At 49.9% G+C, this 13,494-nt stretch overlaps 6 protein-coding genes across 6 annotated transcripts; 1 reads left to right on the plus strand and 5 right to left on the minus strand.

The window, feature by feature from the left end:
- Positions 1-602: 602 nt before the first annotated feature.
- Positions 603-1,871, minus strand: ksrA (3-dehydrosphinganine reductase; the record flags this gene model as incomplete). The annotated part of the gene is given in 4 exon segments (XM_056632147.1): positions 603-1,190; positions 1,210-1,473; positions 1,540-1,671; positions 1,725-1,871. The coding sequence occupies 4 exon segments, from the start codon at positions 1,869-1,871 to the stop codon at positions 603-605; spliced, it is 1,131 nt and encodes a 376-aa protein (XP_056487698.1).
- Positions 1,872-2,222: 351 nt separating this feature from the next.
- N7509_007511 (something about silencing 10 family protein) lies at positions 2,223-4,193 on the plus strand (the record flags this gene model as incomplete). The annotated part of the gene is made up of 2 exons (XM_056632148.1): positions 2,223-2,403; positions 2,473-4,193. 2 exons carry the CDS (start codon positions 2,223-2,225, stop codon positions 4,191-4,193), a joined length of 1,902 nt encoding a protein of 633 aa, XP_056487699.1.
- A 315-nt stretch (positions 4,194-4,508) lies between these two features.
- Positions 4,509-4,955, minus strand: N7509_007512 (uncharacterized protein; the record flags this gene model as incomplete). The annotated part of the gene is made up of 2 exons (XM_056632149.1): positions 4,509-4,614; positions 4,693-4,955. The coding sequence occupies 2 exons, from the start codon at positions 4,953-4,955 to the stop codon at positions 4,509-4,511; spliced, it is 369 nt and encodes a 122-aa protein (XP_056487700.1).
- Positions 4,956-5,109: 154 nt separating this feature from the next.
- Positions 5,110-6,459, minus strand: N7509_007513 (serine/threonine-protein kinase; the record flags this gene model as incomplete). The annotated part of the gene is made up of 3 exons (XM_056632150.1): positions 5,110-5,784; positions 5,858-6,067; positions 6,133-6,459. 3 exons carry the CDS (start codon positions 6,457-6,459, stop codon positions 5,110-5,112), a joined length of 1,212 nt encoding a protein of 403 aa, XP_056487701.1.
- Positions 6,460-7,062: 603 nt separating this feature from the next.
- Positions 7,063-10,558, minus strand: N7509_007514 (MutS family protein MSH5; the record flags this gene model as incomplete). Its single annotated transcript, XM_056632151.1, has 16 exons — positions 7,063-7,207; positions 7,263-7,301; positions 7,366-7,567; positions 7,635-7,746; positions 7,801-7,885; positions 7,938-8,144; positions 8,194-8,283; positions 8,344-8,440; positions 8,501-8,630; positions 8,684-8,851; positions 8,898-8,957; positions 9,008-9,085; positions 9,131-9,530; positions 9,593-9,977; positions 10,034-10,129; positions 10,189-10,558. 16 exons carry the CDS (start codon positions 10,556-10,558, stop codon positions 7,063-7,065), a joined length of 2,664 nt encoding a protein of 887 aa, XP_056487702.1.
- Positions 10,559-11,001: 443 nt separating this feature from the next.
- Positions 11,002-13,464, minus strand: hsp78 (chaperone ATPase HSP78; the record flags this gene model as incomplete). The annotated part of the gene is made up of 1 exon (XM_056632152.1): positions 11,002-13,464. One exon carries the CDS (start codon positions 13,462-13,464, stop codon positions 11,002-11,004), a length of 2,463 nt encoding a protein of 820 aa, XP_056487703.1.
- Between the last annotated feature and the right edge of the window lie 30 nt (positions 13,465-13,494).

The raw sequence follows: 13,494 nt of genomic DNA on the forward strand, positions 1-13,494 counted from the left end.
TTTCAGGAGTGCAAACTGGGAGAAGTGTAAAATAGGGCTTTGGTTTTGGGGTGACCAAAGAGATGTCGTCCCACTTGTAGTTAATGAGTCAAGGTGGGCCGGTGCAGAGTGAGGATTGGCGGGACGATCGATGTAATGCGCGGTTTCGATGACTTGAATGAATATGAATTGTGTGATCGCAAAGAGTCAGAGAGGCATTATCGAGCACTCTTCATTTGCACCGAGGCGAGAATTCGAGAATGTCTCGGTTTCAAAAAAAAGGTGGCGGGGAGATGAGATGGCGCAAATTGAAGTGGCAGGAAACGCGCGAGATCCACTACGTCATCCCGCATTCCACGCATTCCACGCATCTGGCACGATAACGACTGGGACTACAAGACATAGTAGTAGTACCTACTCGACAGAGAAAGAGACTGAACTCTGTACCACAAAAAATGCAAAGGGTTCATTAATCACTAATAATACTAATAATAGGTCCCCCTGATCAGAAGAACCTTGAACATCAAAAGGGATTGATCAGAACAAACGAATGGAGCGCCCCAAGGGCGACATCGTGGGTATAATGCAATCACTGCAAGACAGAGGGAGACAAAGGATGGTAATTAGGACGGGGGAGTGGTAGCCTGGGGGGTCTCGTCCTCTTCTCCGGGATAGACATTGGGAAGTCCGTTGGTCTTGCCCCAGTTGAAGGCTTTGTTGCGCAGGTCCGGAATGACTTGAAGGAACACCAAGTTGCTGAGCCAGCTAAGCACAGTGTCGCCGATGGGAGCGTTGCGGGGACTCGGACCCAGAGAGGTTCCTTTCATGATGTTGCCAACAAACATTGTGGTAATCAGATACTCGCCACGCTCGAGAGCACTGATGGAGATCTGTGCAACCTCCTCCGGGGTTTGAGGCTTGTCGGCATCCTCGAGCATTTTGGTCAACTCGGGCTTGAGCTTCTGCTCGTTCTCGAAACCAGCACTGAGAATTCCCATGGGGAAGATAGTGTGAATCTTGACATCCGCAGCCGGGGCGCTGTTGCGGTGACGCTGGGTAAAAGCTCCATTGTACATCTCGATCTCTTGACTGAGAGTGTCAGACAGCGAGCGAATGGCAGCCTTTGCAGGCGAGTAAGGACCGTAGCCAGCGATAGGAGTGAAAGCAAGAGTGGAACAGGTGAAAATAAGATGGCGACGGGGGTTCTTCATCTGGGCGCTGGGGGGGAACAGGAGCGAGCCAGTTTCGAAGTGTGGCATGTGCCGTGTTGGCGGCAGTCCAGTAGACATTGTCCATCTGTTGACGTTGAATTGAGATGGGCACTTCGGTGAAGAATCCGGGGTGACAGAAGCCAGCACAGCACCAAACGACATCAGGACCAGAGCCGTAGTTCCAGCCTGTGACCTCAGCAATCATCCGATCACACTCCGCGGCGTCAGAAAGATCGGCACTGATATAGAAGAAGCGTTGCTTTAAGCTGTTCAGGGCGACACGCTGAAGAGGGTGTGAGTAAGTCAAAGTGGAATAGAGTAACCGGAGAAAAAAAACAATCCCACTCACCCGCATGTCCTCGACGGTACTCTGCAACTTGGAGACTGTACGTGCCACAACGACAACATGTGCACCTCGGCCGGCCAGATTCATGGCAACGGCTCGGCCCATTCCATCGGAGCCACCGGTGATGACGATAACCTGGTTGATATAAGTCAGACACGAGCTCAACAGGAAGAAGAGGATGCACTTACCCGGCCCTCAACGGGGAATTCGTTCTTTCGACCGAACCCGAACATGTTGATAACCGTATAGGCGATGACTGTGCAGACAAGTACAGATATTCCCAAGGTTGGGATGGAAATGCCGGATAAGGAAGTGAATGAGGGGAGTTGAGGCATGAGGGAAGAAGAAGAAAACAAAAAAAATAGAAGAGAAGAGAAGAAAAAGGGAGGGGGAGTGCCAAATGAGGGCGCCTTCCTTCTGTTCGGTTGGGTTGCTGACGGGGACGACGGCAGGTCGATGCTGCGCTGCGATGTGGGAGTGGTTTGCACATTACCAATTTACAATACACACAGGCCGACAGTACTGTAATTAACCCGTTCTCATCTTTCAGGTCCTGCAAACCAGTCAAACCACCCCATTCAGACTAGCGTGGCCCAGGCGGTGAGGGCGGTCACGCCAAAAAAATTATTTTGGCAGCGGACTTTCGCAGAGGATATCAGCTACAAGACGACACAGCCAAACTCGTCATGGCGAAAAAGAGAAAAGCGGGTGGTCGCCCTGCGGCCAAGACTGAAGCTCCTGCGCGCACCAAGTTCGACGTCGAGGAGCGTTTCGACGACTCCGAGGATGAATTCCAGACCGGCCGGGATCAGATCTTACTGGACGAGGCTCCTGATGCGAAGCGCCGACGAAGAGTGGCCGATGATGGTATGATCTATGCAAGCCTCGGTAGAAGATAATGCGCTATACAGAAAATAAACTGACTTGCAATTGCAGAGGAGATGTTCCAACCTTCCGACGAAGAAATCCTTGGCTACGAATCCGTCGACGAGGACGAGGACGAGGACGATGTCGAGAATGAGGACTACGACAGTGAATATGACGAAATGGGCCGACCGAAGAAGGGAGGTGATTCAGACGAGGAGGAAGAGGGCATCGCGGCTTGGGGCTCATCCAAGAAGGATCTCTACGATGCCGATCAGATTGAGACCGAAGTCGATGCCCTCGAGGAAGAGCAGGAAGCCAAGCGACTGCAACAGAAGCAATTGGAAGCCATGGAGGAGGCTGATTTCGGCTTTGACGAGTCTGAATGGGCCGACACCAAGGATGCCGATGACGAAGATGCTGGTGTGGTTACCGAGGTGCTCCCCCAGCTCGAGATCACCGACGAAATGAGCAGCGAAGAAAAGTTGAAAATTCTGAAGTCACGATACCCCGAATTCGAGCCTCTGGCCAAGGACTTCACCGATTTGCAAAAAACCCACGAGGAACTACAAAAGGAGGCGTCATCCACGAAGGCAACGATAGACAATGAGAGCGATGAGCCTCAGCCGGCTTCCGTGGCGGTCATCAAAGCGCGCGCTCTGTCCGCATACCTTGGCACTATCAGCATGTATTTCATGCTTCTGGCTTCATCTTCCGATGGCAGCAGCGGCAGCGTGTCTATGTCCCCAGCCGAACTCCGACAACACCCTGTAATGGGTTCTCTGGTCAAATTCCGCAAGCTTTGGGAGAAGGTTAAGGACCTCGAGGAGCAAGAAATTGTGTCACTTTCTGACGACGATGAATCCGAGGAGGAGGCCGAGCTTGCCACCAAGACCGAGCCCACCAAGCCCCAGAAACAGGCAACTAAGACCAAGAAACTGAGCAAGACCCAGCGACTTGCTCTAGAAGCACAAGCCGAGGCCGACGCTCGGCGTGCCGAGCGTCTTCGCGCGACCGAAGCCGGCTTGGCCGATCTCGACAACTTGATCACCGAGCCTACCCAGAAGCGCAAGACGAAGAAGACTAAGAAGATCTCGAACGAAGACGATGACTCCGACTTCGGTGACGAGGGCGCCCTTACTGCCCGCGAAGCTGAAGAGAAGGCCAAGCAGAAGCGTTCTCTACGTTTCTACACCTCCCAACTGGCCCAGAAGGCCAACAAGCGCAACACCGCCGGCCGCGACGCAGGTGGTGACGCAGATATTCCCCACCGCGAGCGTCTACGTGATCGCCAGGCTCGTCTCAATGCCGAGGCCGAGAAGCGTGGTCGTCAACAAGCCGACATCGGTGAAGAATTGGGTGGCGACAGTGACGAGGAAGACCGTCGCGTTCGCAAAGAACTCCGCAACGACGGTAACCAGTCCGGCACCGATGAAGATGAGTACTACGACATGGTCGCAGCCCGATCCAAGCAACGCAAGGATGACAAGTCAGCTCGCTCAGAGGCCTACGCTGCCGCTGCCCGTGAGGGCGGACAAGTCCTTGTACAGGAGCAGGTTGGACCTGACGGCAAGCGAGCGATTACATACCAGATCGAGAAGAATAAGGGTCTTACGCCGAAGCGGAGCAAGGACTCGCGTAACCCACGTGTTAAGAAGAGAAAGAAGTTCGAGGAGAAGAAGAAGAAGCTCGGTAGTATCAAGCAGATCTACAAGGGTGGCGAGAGCCGTGGTGGATATGGTGGTGAACTTACGGGTATCAAAAAGAACCTGGTCAAGAGTGTCAAGCTCTGATGGGTATACTGGTGGATTTCATGTATGGATTTGGTTACTTCAGGCGTCTAATATTTCATGGAAGATACAGGCATTTATGTATATAACTTTCAATTTCACTGGTTCGACATCCCCCTGGAGTACCACTACTAGTACGAAGATAGTAGAACATGCTAGTAGTACACTATGTAGAAGTAGTCTGTAAAATAACTTGGGACATTCGCGTAACCTAAAACTCGCAACGGGGTCTTTATCTACGTACTCATGCCCAAAAAGCAAGCTTCCAAGTATCTACATCCAATGATATCAAAACAAACACCACACTCGCTCGTTACCCTAAGCCTTCTTCGCACGCATAGGGAACATCGGCAAACCCTCAGCAAACTGGGGACGACCAGGGATTTCCACAACATGAGATTTGCTCTTCTTGCCTGAGGTTGTACTAGAAGTATGGTGTAAATTAGTCCAAATTCCATCAAGGATTTGAGATAAATCTCATGAATTTGACTAAGTTACATACCTTGTTGCGGAAGTCGGCGAGATTGGAAGTTCAGAATCTTTCGTAGAGGTTGAATCCTGGGAACGACGATTTCGCTTAGGCACCATATCCTTCGAAGCGCGACGGAATCTCTTCGACAGGCGCTCCGTAGTTCTCGTGCTGGAATGCGTACTTTCTGGTTTCGGGGTTTCTTGATCTAGATCTGATATTGGGATTGGTGCCGCGTCTGATCTTCGTCGGGTATAGGGAGGGAGTGTATCTGTTGTTGAGGTAATCGTGTCCATGGATGAAAGTTGTCGGGTATGGTTTGGACGATTGGACTCGCTACTAGTAGTTGGTGATGGTGCGACGGAGGTAGTCGCCCTTATAGATGGATGGTCGGTGATCGTTGTACTGCCAGATACCTGATTGCGGACGATTTGTTTATACGTATCGCTATCAAATCCGAGACTCTGGGAGAATGGTAATGGGAGTTGCGGGGGGGTTATCTTCGGTGAGACTATTCTGGTGGGTTGTAGTCAAGTCGATTGTTCCTGAGAGTAGGACGTCTCGGGATGCCTGGGTTAGCCTTTCTGGATTTTGAATTTGTGTCGTAGGTAGTTTTGTCTCCTCTGTGCGAGTAGTATGGACTACTCCTCGACTATCCCCTTCAAATTCTGGCTCTGAATCATGTTGTAAGGGAATCAACCACGCATGATCCAACGCATCTCGAGCAGGTAAACGACTAGAAGGATCCGAGACAAGCATGGCCTTCATGAACAACAAGGCTTCCGGACTAGCTTGAAATTGACCTAAAGCGCCTAATGGTAACTCTATTTCACCTCTCTGGTATGCAAATAAGTCTTTTTGATAGAAAAAAGGCAATTGTCCCGTGAGCAGGTAATAGCTGATCGCGCCAATTGACCACAGGTCCACCTCCGGGGCGAAATATGAGTTAATTTCTTGAATTGTTTCGCGAGGCTGCCATGTGTGTTGGTAGACTTCCGGTGCAGTAAAAGCTGGCGTGCCGTTGAATGATTGAAGACCAGTTAAGCCTTCCATGACCCGTTTACTGATACCAAAGTCACCGATTTTGACCCACCAGTCAGGACCTGCCGAAAGCACGGAAATGTTCTTGAGCCCTATGTCAGTCTTGTATCTATAGGAGAGATATACGGTTGGAAATGAGATACGTGATAGTACCTACCTTAGGCTTGAGATCCCGATGTGAAAAGCCATTACTATGCATAAAATCCAGGCCCTCGAGAAGTTGGAGCGTAATACTCTGAGCCTCTCGTTCCGAGAAAGGTTGAACAATGTATCTTTGCAGATCACCAGCCGGAAGGTATTCCATCGTGATAAAAAGCGACTCATCGTTATCGAACCATCCAGATGATTTCACGAAACAGCCATCGTACTAAAAGTCTTGTCAGCGGGGACCAAACGCTTGGCAAAGTCGGCCACGGGGATTTGATTTGCTACCTTCTGCTGCGAAAGCTTGGTAATTGCTTCTAGCTCACGAGTATAGTCGATAAGCAAGGAGTTTCGACCGACCCTGCGCACCTCCCTGACAGCCCGCAGGTTGCCTCCGCTATCGGATACGCATCTCTCCAACCAGACGGTGCTAAAAGTGTCGATTTCAAGAGGTCTTTGTCTCTGCCATACCTCTTCACGCTCTCGGCGCCGAGCGCGACGGCCTGCAAGGCCTGCGATGTGGCTTGTTTCGAGAAAGGTGTGGGTGGTACGTTCGGGGTCGAGTTTAGTGGGCAGCCTGGCGTCCTTCACGAGTTCGGACTGCGATTGAGACATATGGGTCAGGAAGGAAGGAGGGGTACCCCGGATTTTAAATTAGATGGAAATTGATGATAGAATTCTAGACGAGCGGATATAATGAATACAAAGATTCTCTGAATCGTAAGGGTATCGGCGCGGGGAAGGTTCAAGTTCAGGGCAATTCGCCATCAGCTGCAAGCCACAATTCACAGCCTCCAAGTCATCACACCGGACTGGGGTAAACCGGGGTGAATTCGTATGATTCGGCCCCCAGATCTTTGGCCCCAGAGTGCGTGCGTTCTGAGCGAAACAGAGTGGAGAGGATTGATAGTAGTGTGCTGGGAAGAGTATAGATCGACGGGTAAAGTAACATGGCGCGCCGGGCCAATTAAGAATGTTGACACAGCAGGGCGCAGAGATGAGCTGTGGGGTGTAAGACATAAATCCAGAAAGTGATTCGTTTTGGTTTTCAATTATTTTCGGTCTCACTCCGGTGCTTTAAATAAACCCTGCAGTATCGTCTTCGTTCCCTGTCCGGACCTCATCTGATCTGAGATGTTAACAGCAAGAAAACGTCTTGCTAGCGAGTCCTATTGGATTAATCAGTAAAAGAAAGCAGCTGATACAAGGATCGACAAGTCATACTGCATGTTGAAGGCATCTTGATTCTTCCGTGGACAAGATGGCGCATGCGGCGATCAGATTCTCGCCCCGAGCCGCAAACGATGCAATCTCATCCGCGCGGGCGACGATGGCCGCATCAATACCGTTGATTGCAGCACATCTGTGTCCCAATTGTCAGTCTGTAAATGTGAAGTAAAGTGGGAAAGATCTCATACATGGTGCCGAAGCTCTTGCTGCTGCGACCTGAGCGAAAGCTGCATGATGATTAGCCCCTCATCTAAAATACCCAGTCGGAGAAAAAGCCTTGTTGAAAAATACTTGTACAAATACGTAACCTGATCCTCCACCTCTTGAGACTCCTCGGAGACCTTTACCTCCATATGTCCTAGTTGAAGTCTCGGACGTGGTGCTAGAAAGCTGTTCTCGAAAATCTCATGAAAGTGTGTGGCGGCGATGACCTTTGGAGCATCCTCCATATTTAGCAAGTATTCAAGCACGCCACAGGCTAGCCCAATGCCATCTAATGAGCTTAGTGACAATGCAAGATGTATAGATCAGAGTGTAGTTATAATGTGATTGCAACTCACCACTTTCATTGGTTCCCTTTCCGAATTCATCTATGAGTATCAGGCTGCGTCCTGACACTTGCTTGAGACAAAGGGAAATCTGCTGGAGATCGCTCATGAAAGTACTTTGTATCTGCAAGCTTTGTCAAAATACTCGCACCTTCGCAGTATTGATCGCAGTAGATACCTTCGATACACTTTCTTGCGTGTTGATTTTGGTCAAGATCTTGTCCGTGATGCCAAGCTCGGCACTCTCTGCAGGAACAAAGCTACTATGCCTTAGTGCGAGATCCTGGTCACATGAGAAAGAAGACTATAACGTACCTCCCAATTTGAGCGAGGTAAACGATCAAAGCAACTTGTTTCATGTAGACGCTTTTCCCAGAGTAGTTCGGACCCGTGAGCAAGAGCATGCTTGGAGCTTGATCTGCCTGAGAGCAGTCTTTGTCAGAATCGGAAGCTACTTCGCCACCTATAATCAATGTATCATTTGGAACATAAGAGGGAACGGTCAACTCTTGCAGCAAATGACTAGGAGATGTTAGAAATATTGCATCTCACGCAATGGGGATATTATTACCGGCCGCCCTTAACGCTAATGACGTTCTCTGATACGATTCGCGGTCGACAGAGATTGTAGGCCAAAGCTGCTTGTGTGAGTGCAAGAGTACTGCAGAATTGGTGAGCTGGGTTACTTCATGTGGATCAAATGTTTGCTTCCATTTCGTACCTGTCCAGCTCTCCACAAATATCGGATGCCTCAACGAGCATTTCCTCATACTGGAGTACCTTCTGCGCAAGTTCATAAACGATCTCAATTTCCTTCTCTGTATCCAGGCCAAAAAAGTATTAGGGTGATTCGACAACTCTAGGAGGATTACACGCACCACAAATGAGCCCATAGATATCTCCCAGCTTCCCATCTAATTCTCTCATTCGGAAGTCCTTGAAGTAGGCTCTGTTCTCCGTGGTGAAAACAAGTTCCCAATCATCAGTTCCGAAATACACGGGCTGTTCCTGTCATTGAGGGGAATGGCAATGTTAAAGCCGAGTTGCGGGAAATATATCACGTTCACATCGATGTCGAGATCCTCGGGGATTGTCATGGCAATCTCGAGGGCGACATTTTTCAAGAGGCTGCTAAGGCCATCGTATCGATCCTTCATCATGTCGAGATTTCGGTCAAGACCTTGCTTCACGACCGTTCTGCCCTGCTCCTCTGAGTTGTCGATGTCGACCTGCAAAAATTAGTCGGGCCTCTGGAAGAGTCGAGGTCTCACTGACAACTTCCTGGATCATTCGGCCCACATTGTATAATTGTGCCGTCTCGAATATTTTGAGTGCCTGTTTCTCGTGAATACTTGAGCGAGCCAGGGGGACTTTGCAACTTGAACCTTCGCTTGTAAAGGTAGGCATTCTGCACCTGATACCTCTTTGAGAGAAGACTGGATATCAATCGAGTAGAATGCAAACTGTGAAATGTTAGTGATAGTTCGGCAATGATCGGTGATACTTACAGCTAGCAGAAACGCCCACACCGTTGTCTTGAAACCAGTAATCTTTGCGCTTCCAGTGCTGATTCCCTTGTGAAGATTGGTCATCACAGGCCGAAGATTTTTGATATGCTTCATTGCCTTCGTCATCTTGTCCAAAGAAGCTTGGTTATCTGGCCGCGAAAATACCCCGATGAAATCGTGGCGCTGTGATATGACTTTGGGATCCAAACTTGGTCGGATGAAGATCTGTTTCAATTTGGAGCGCCCTTGGGGGCTATGCGCAAAACGTTGAAATAGACCATAGATTGACAGGCCCTCTTTGCTGGAAGACGATTTTGTGCCTGGACCCTGGTTGAATAGATTCGGATGAGACTCGTGTTGAATGATTTGAAGAGATTGAAAGGTGTTGCTTCCAATCCACCTAGACCGCAACATGTTAGCCAATTTGGTAGCGGCTCTTTGCTTTTGAATAGAATGGCTTACATCGTGTTCTCCAAGCTAAACATTTCCAGAGACCGAACTTGGAATGGACATTCGTCCGTTGGTCCAATGGGGTCTATACTTGTACCCGTGGCTCTGCGTCGCTGTAGGTAGCCAAGGACAGCTCCGACACAGCCAAGTGTTATAGGATTATCCATATCCACCGAACTGGATATATGCAGCAGCCTACCCTCGTGAACTCCAAAACCCATGTCCTCGGGATTCATCTCTTCGGGACCGGAGATACCGCTATCGGGAACAAGAAAACGAAGTCGTTGCTCGTGAGCCGATGACACTTCGAGGGCGACCAATCTGTCTTTGGCGTTCGTAACACTGAATTCTTGAGAGGGACGCGCATCGATCTGATACGGGAGGTAAGACGAGGTGTCTGGAGACAAAAGAATCAGCCCGGAAAATCTATCACATAATCAAAGTAGGTGATACCTGTTTCTTGAGCAGCAGTTTGGCTTTGTTCCAGCAGACATGCCAGATCAACACGCGAGGAAACTAGAATGACGGTAGGCTTGATCTGGTGTATCACTGGCGATGCAGTCAGTATCCATCCAGGCACAACACCCCGAGCTTAAGCATAGACATACAAGCCTCAATTGTTTCTCGTTCGCCCAAGCGGCTGTCCGCCAACAGGTACATTCTCTCTTTCTCTGCTGAGTAGTATGCACAACCCATCGTTCCGTAATCCTTTATATCAATGGCAGCGATGATGTGGCCGAGATCGTCCTCATTGGACAGCTGGGAGCCTTCAAATTCGGCCTGGGACGCTGCTGGGAAAGGAGTTTGTACTTGTTCACCCGTGGAAGGACTTGGGGCCTGGAATGAGCCCTCGAGGTTGATGAAAGCCCGGCTTGATGCATAAGGTGCCTTTCCTGGTCTGGATCCATAGGTGCGAGGAGTGATTGGGTGGCGACGAGAGATTTCTGGGGATCTTTTTCTTTTCTGAGACGAGCGCATTTTGAGGGATCCAAGGCTCAATTGAGTAGATAGGGGGATAGAAGGTGAGTGAATTGGACGAGATGGATGAGAGAGGTGAGTGGCCGAGAGGCAGCAACTGAATGGCGGGTGGTCACGTTGCCCGCTTTCATTATCACCAACTACGAGCGACAGCAGCTTGACTACGGCAGAATAGAAAATAATTGAGAATAATACAGGAAGCTATACAGAGACCAACTGAGAAGCTACTATTTTAGGAATAAAAATTTGACCCAGTAACATTTACTAGTCACTGGAAAATCATAGAGAGAAGTGTTGTGAGAAGAATGTCATTACTATACATTTGAAAGGAGTGTACTATCATTGCTAAATTACAAGTCATGAGAAAATTCGAGTTCGCGCATAAATGCAACCTGAACACCACAAAAAAGGAATGCCCTTATGAAACACCTGCTAAAATGAAATCAAGACTTATCCTCAATCTCAATCTGATCAACAGAAACTTCGAGAGAAGACTTGTCTGCATTGAGAGAAACACGGGCAGTCTGCCCGGAGGTGATTTGGCCACGGATGATCTTGTCAGCGAGGCGGTTGCCAATTTCTTTTGAAATCAAACGGTTGAGAGGACGGGCACCGAATCGGGGATCATAGCCTCGCTCACAGAGCCAGTCTTTGATTTCACCATCCACCTCCAAAGTCATGCGACGGCTGTCAAGACGGCCCTGCAATTCCTTGATCCGGATATCGACGATATCTCGTAAGGCTTCCCGGGAGAGGCGCCTGAAGATGATAAATTCATCCATTCGGTTGAGGAATTCAGGTGGGTATGCACCCTGTACAACATCCATAACTGCCTTCTTGATATCTGCCGGGATCTCCGGGGCGCCTGTTTCCTTATAGGAGTGCAAGGGATCGGCACCGACAAGAATATCAGCGCCCAAGTTAGAGGTTAGAACGATCAGCGTGTTTCTGAAGTCAACCTTGTGGCCCTGGGAGTCGGTAAGGAAACCCTCATCCAGTACCTGGAGCAGAAGGGCGGAGATATCCCGATGGGCCTTCTCGAACTCATCGAATAGAAGAACAGCGTATGGTTTGCGTCTCACAGCCTCAGTAAGCTGTCCGGCATCGTCATAGCCAACATAGCCGGCAGGAGAACCAATAAGACGGCTGATTGTGTGCTTCTCTTGAAATTCACTCATGTCGAAACGTACGACTGCAGTCTCGGTAGAGAAGAGGAACTCGGCCATTTTCTTGCAAAGCTCCGTCTTACCCACACCGGTTGGCCCGAGAAACATGAACGACGCCAGCGGGCGATTCTCACCGCTGAGGCCGGCTCTCTGCATGCGCACAGCATTGGCAACGGCAGACAGAGCTTCATCTTGTCCACGAACCGATTTTCGCAAAGTATCTTCCATGTGAATTAGTTTCTCAACTTCACCGGCCATGAGCTTGTTGACTGGAATGCCAGTTGTTCGGGAAACCACGTTGCCGATGTCGTCAGGGGTGACAGAATCATGAATAAGGGTGTCTGCCTTTTGATCCGCACCCTCTTTCGGAAGCTTTGATTCGAGATCAGGGATAGTGGAATATCGCAGCTCTCCCGCCCGTGCGTAGTCGCCCTCACGTTGCGCTTTGTCTAGTTCGAAGCGTGCGCGCTCTAATTCCTCCTTGGTATTCTTGATCGAGTCAATCTCTGCTTTCTCCTTTTCCCACACCTCTGTCAGTTTGCTAGCCTCCTCCTGTTTGGTTTTCAATGTGTCTTGCAACTGTTCGCGTCGTTCACGGCTGCTGACATCCGTTTCCTTGCGTAGAGATTCTAACTCAATCTGAATAGTGGTGATATCACGCTCTAGTTCGCGAATCGTGTCTGGTTTGGATTCCTGTTGCAAACGGAGTGCCGATGCAGCTTCATCTACCAAATCGATTGCCTTATCGGGTAGGAACCGATCGGTGATATATCGATTACTATAGGTAGCGGCCGCAATGAGGGCCCCGTCCGTGATCCGAACACCGTGGTGTACTTCGTATTTATTTTTAATACCACGCAGGATGGAAATCGTGGATGCCACCGAAGGCTCGCCTACTTGAATAGGCTGGAAGCGTCTAGCCAGAGCAACGTCCTTCTCGATCAAACGATACTCATTCAAAGTGGTGGCACCGCAGCATTGCAATTCACCCCGGGAAAGAGCAGGCTTGAGAAGATTACTAGCATCGATGCTGCCCTCGGCCTTACCGAGACCCAATAAGGTGTGCAGCTCATCAATAAAGAGAATCACTCCACCATGAGCGTCTTCGACCTCCTTCAGCACTGACTTCAGGCGTTCTTCGAAATCACCGCGAAACTTGGCACCGGCAATGAGGGAGCCCAGGTCCAACGAGATCACTTTCTTGTTCTTAATACTTTCAGGGACATCACCTTGCACAATCCGTTGGGCCAGACCTTCCAGGACGGCTGTTTTTCCGGTACCAGCTTGTCCAATGAGGACCGGGTTGTTCTTGGTGCGTCTGGATAAGACCTGGATGGTTCGATGAATTTCCGCATCTCGTCCAATGACTGGGTCTAGCTTGCCAGCCTTTGCTTTCGCGGTCAAGTCCACACCGTACTTTTCCAACGCCGCTTTCTCTTCCTCTCCACTCATATCCATGCGGTGCGTACCACCGGGAGGGTGAGGACGGCCATTAGCATAATGGCGGACGAAAGAGCTCGACAGGATTCGGGGCGAGGGAGTACGAGTAGGTATATGGTGATGTGTTGGAATCCGGGGAAGTGCTGAGGCACGAGAAGTCGCCAGTGATCGAGTCGTGAGGAGATGAGGGGATCGAAGCAGTCGAACTCGACTGGTGAGGGAGAGTCTTGTGGCCATCTTGCCGTGGGATAGCACTACTGTCGGCTGGAAGCAGTGATCAGCAGGGGGGTATGGGTACATGTTAAATAGCTCGATCCACGGAGGCATCAC

The sequence above is a fragment of the Penicillium cosmopolitanum genome, assembly GCF_028827165.1.
Source record: "Penicillium cosmopolitanum strain IBT 29677 chromosome Unknown utg000008l:1.0-4398992.0:1.0-4402845.0, whole genome shotgun sequence".
Taxonomy (NCBI): domain Eukaryota; kingdom Fungi; phylum Ascomycota; class Eurotiomycetes; order Eurotiales; family Aspergillaceae; genus Penicillium; species Penicillium cosmopolitanum.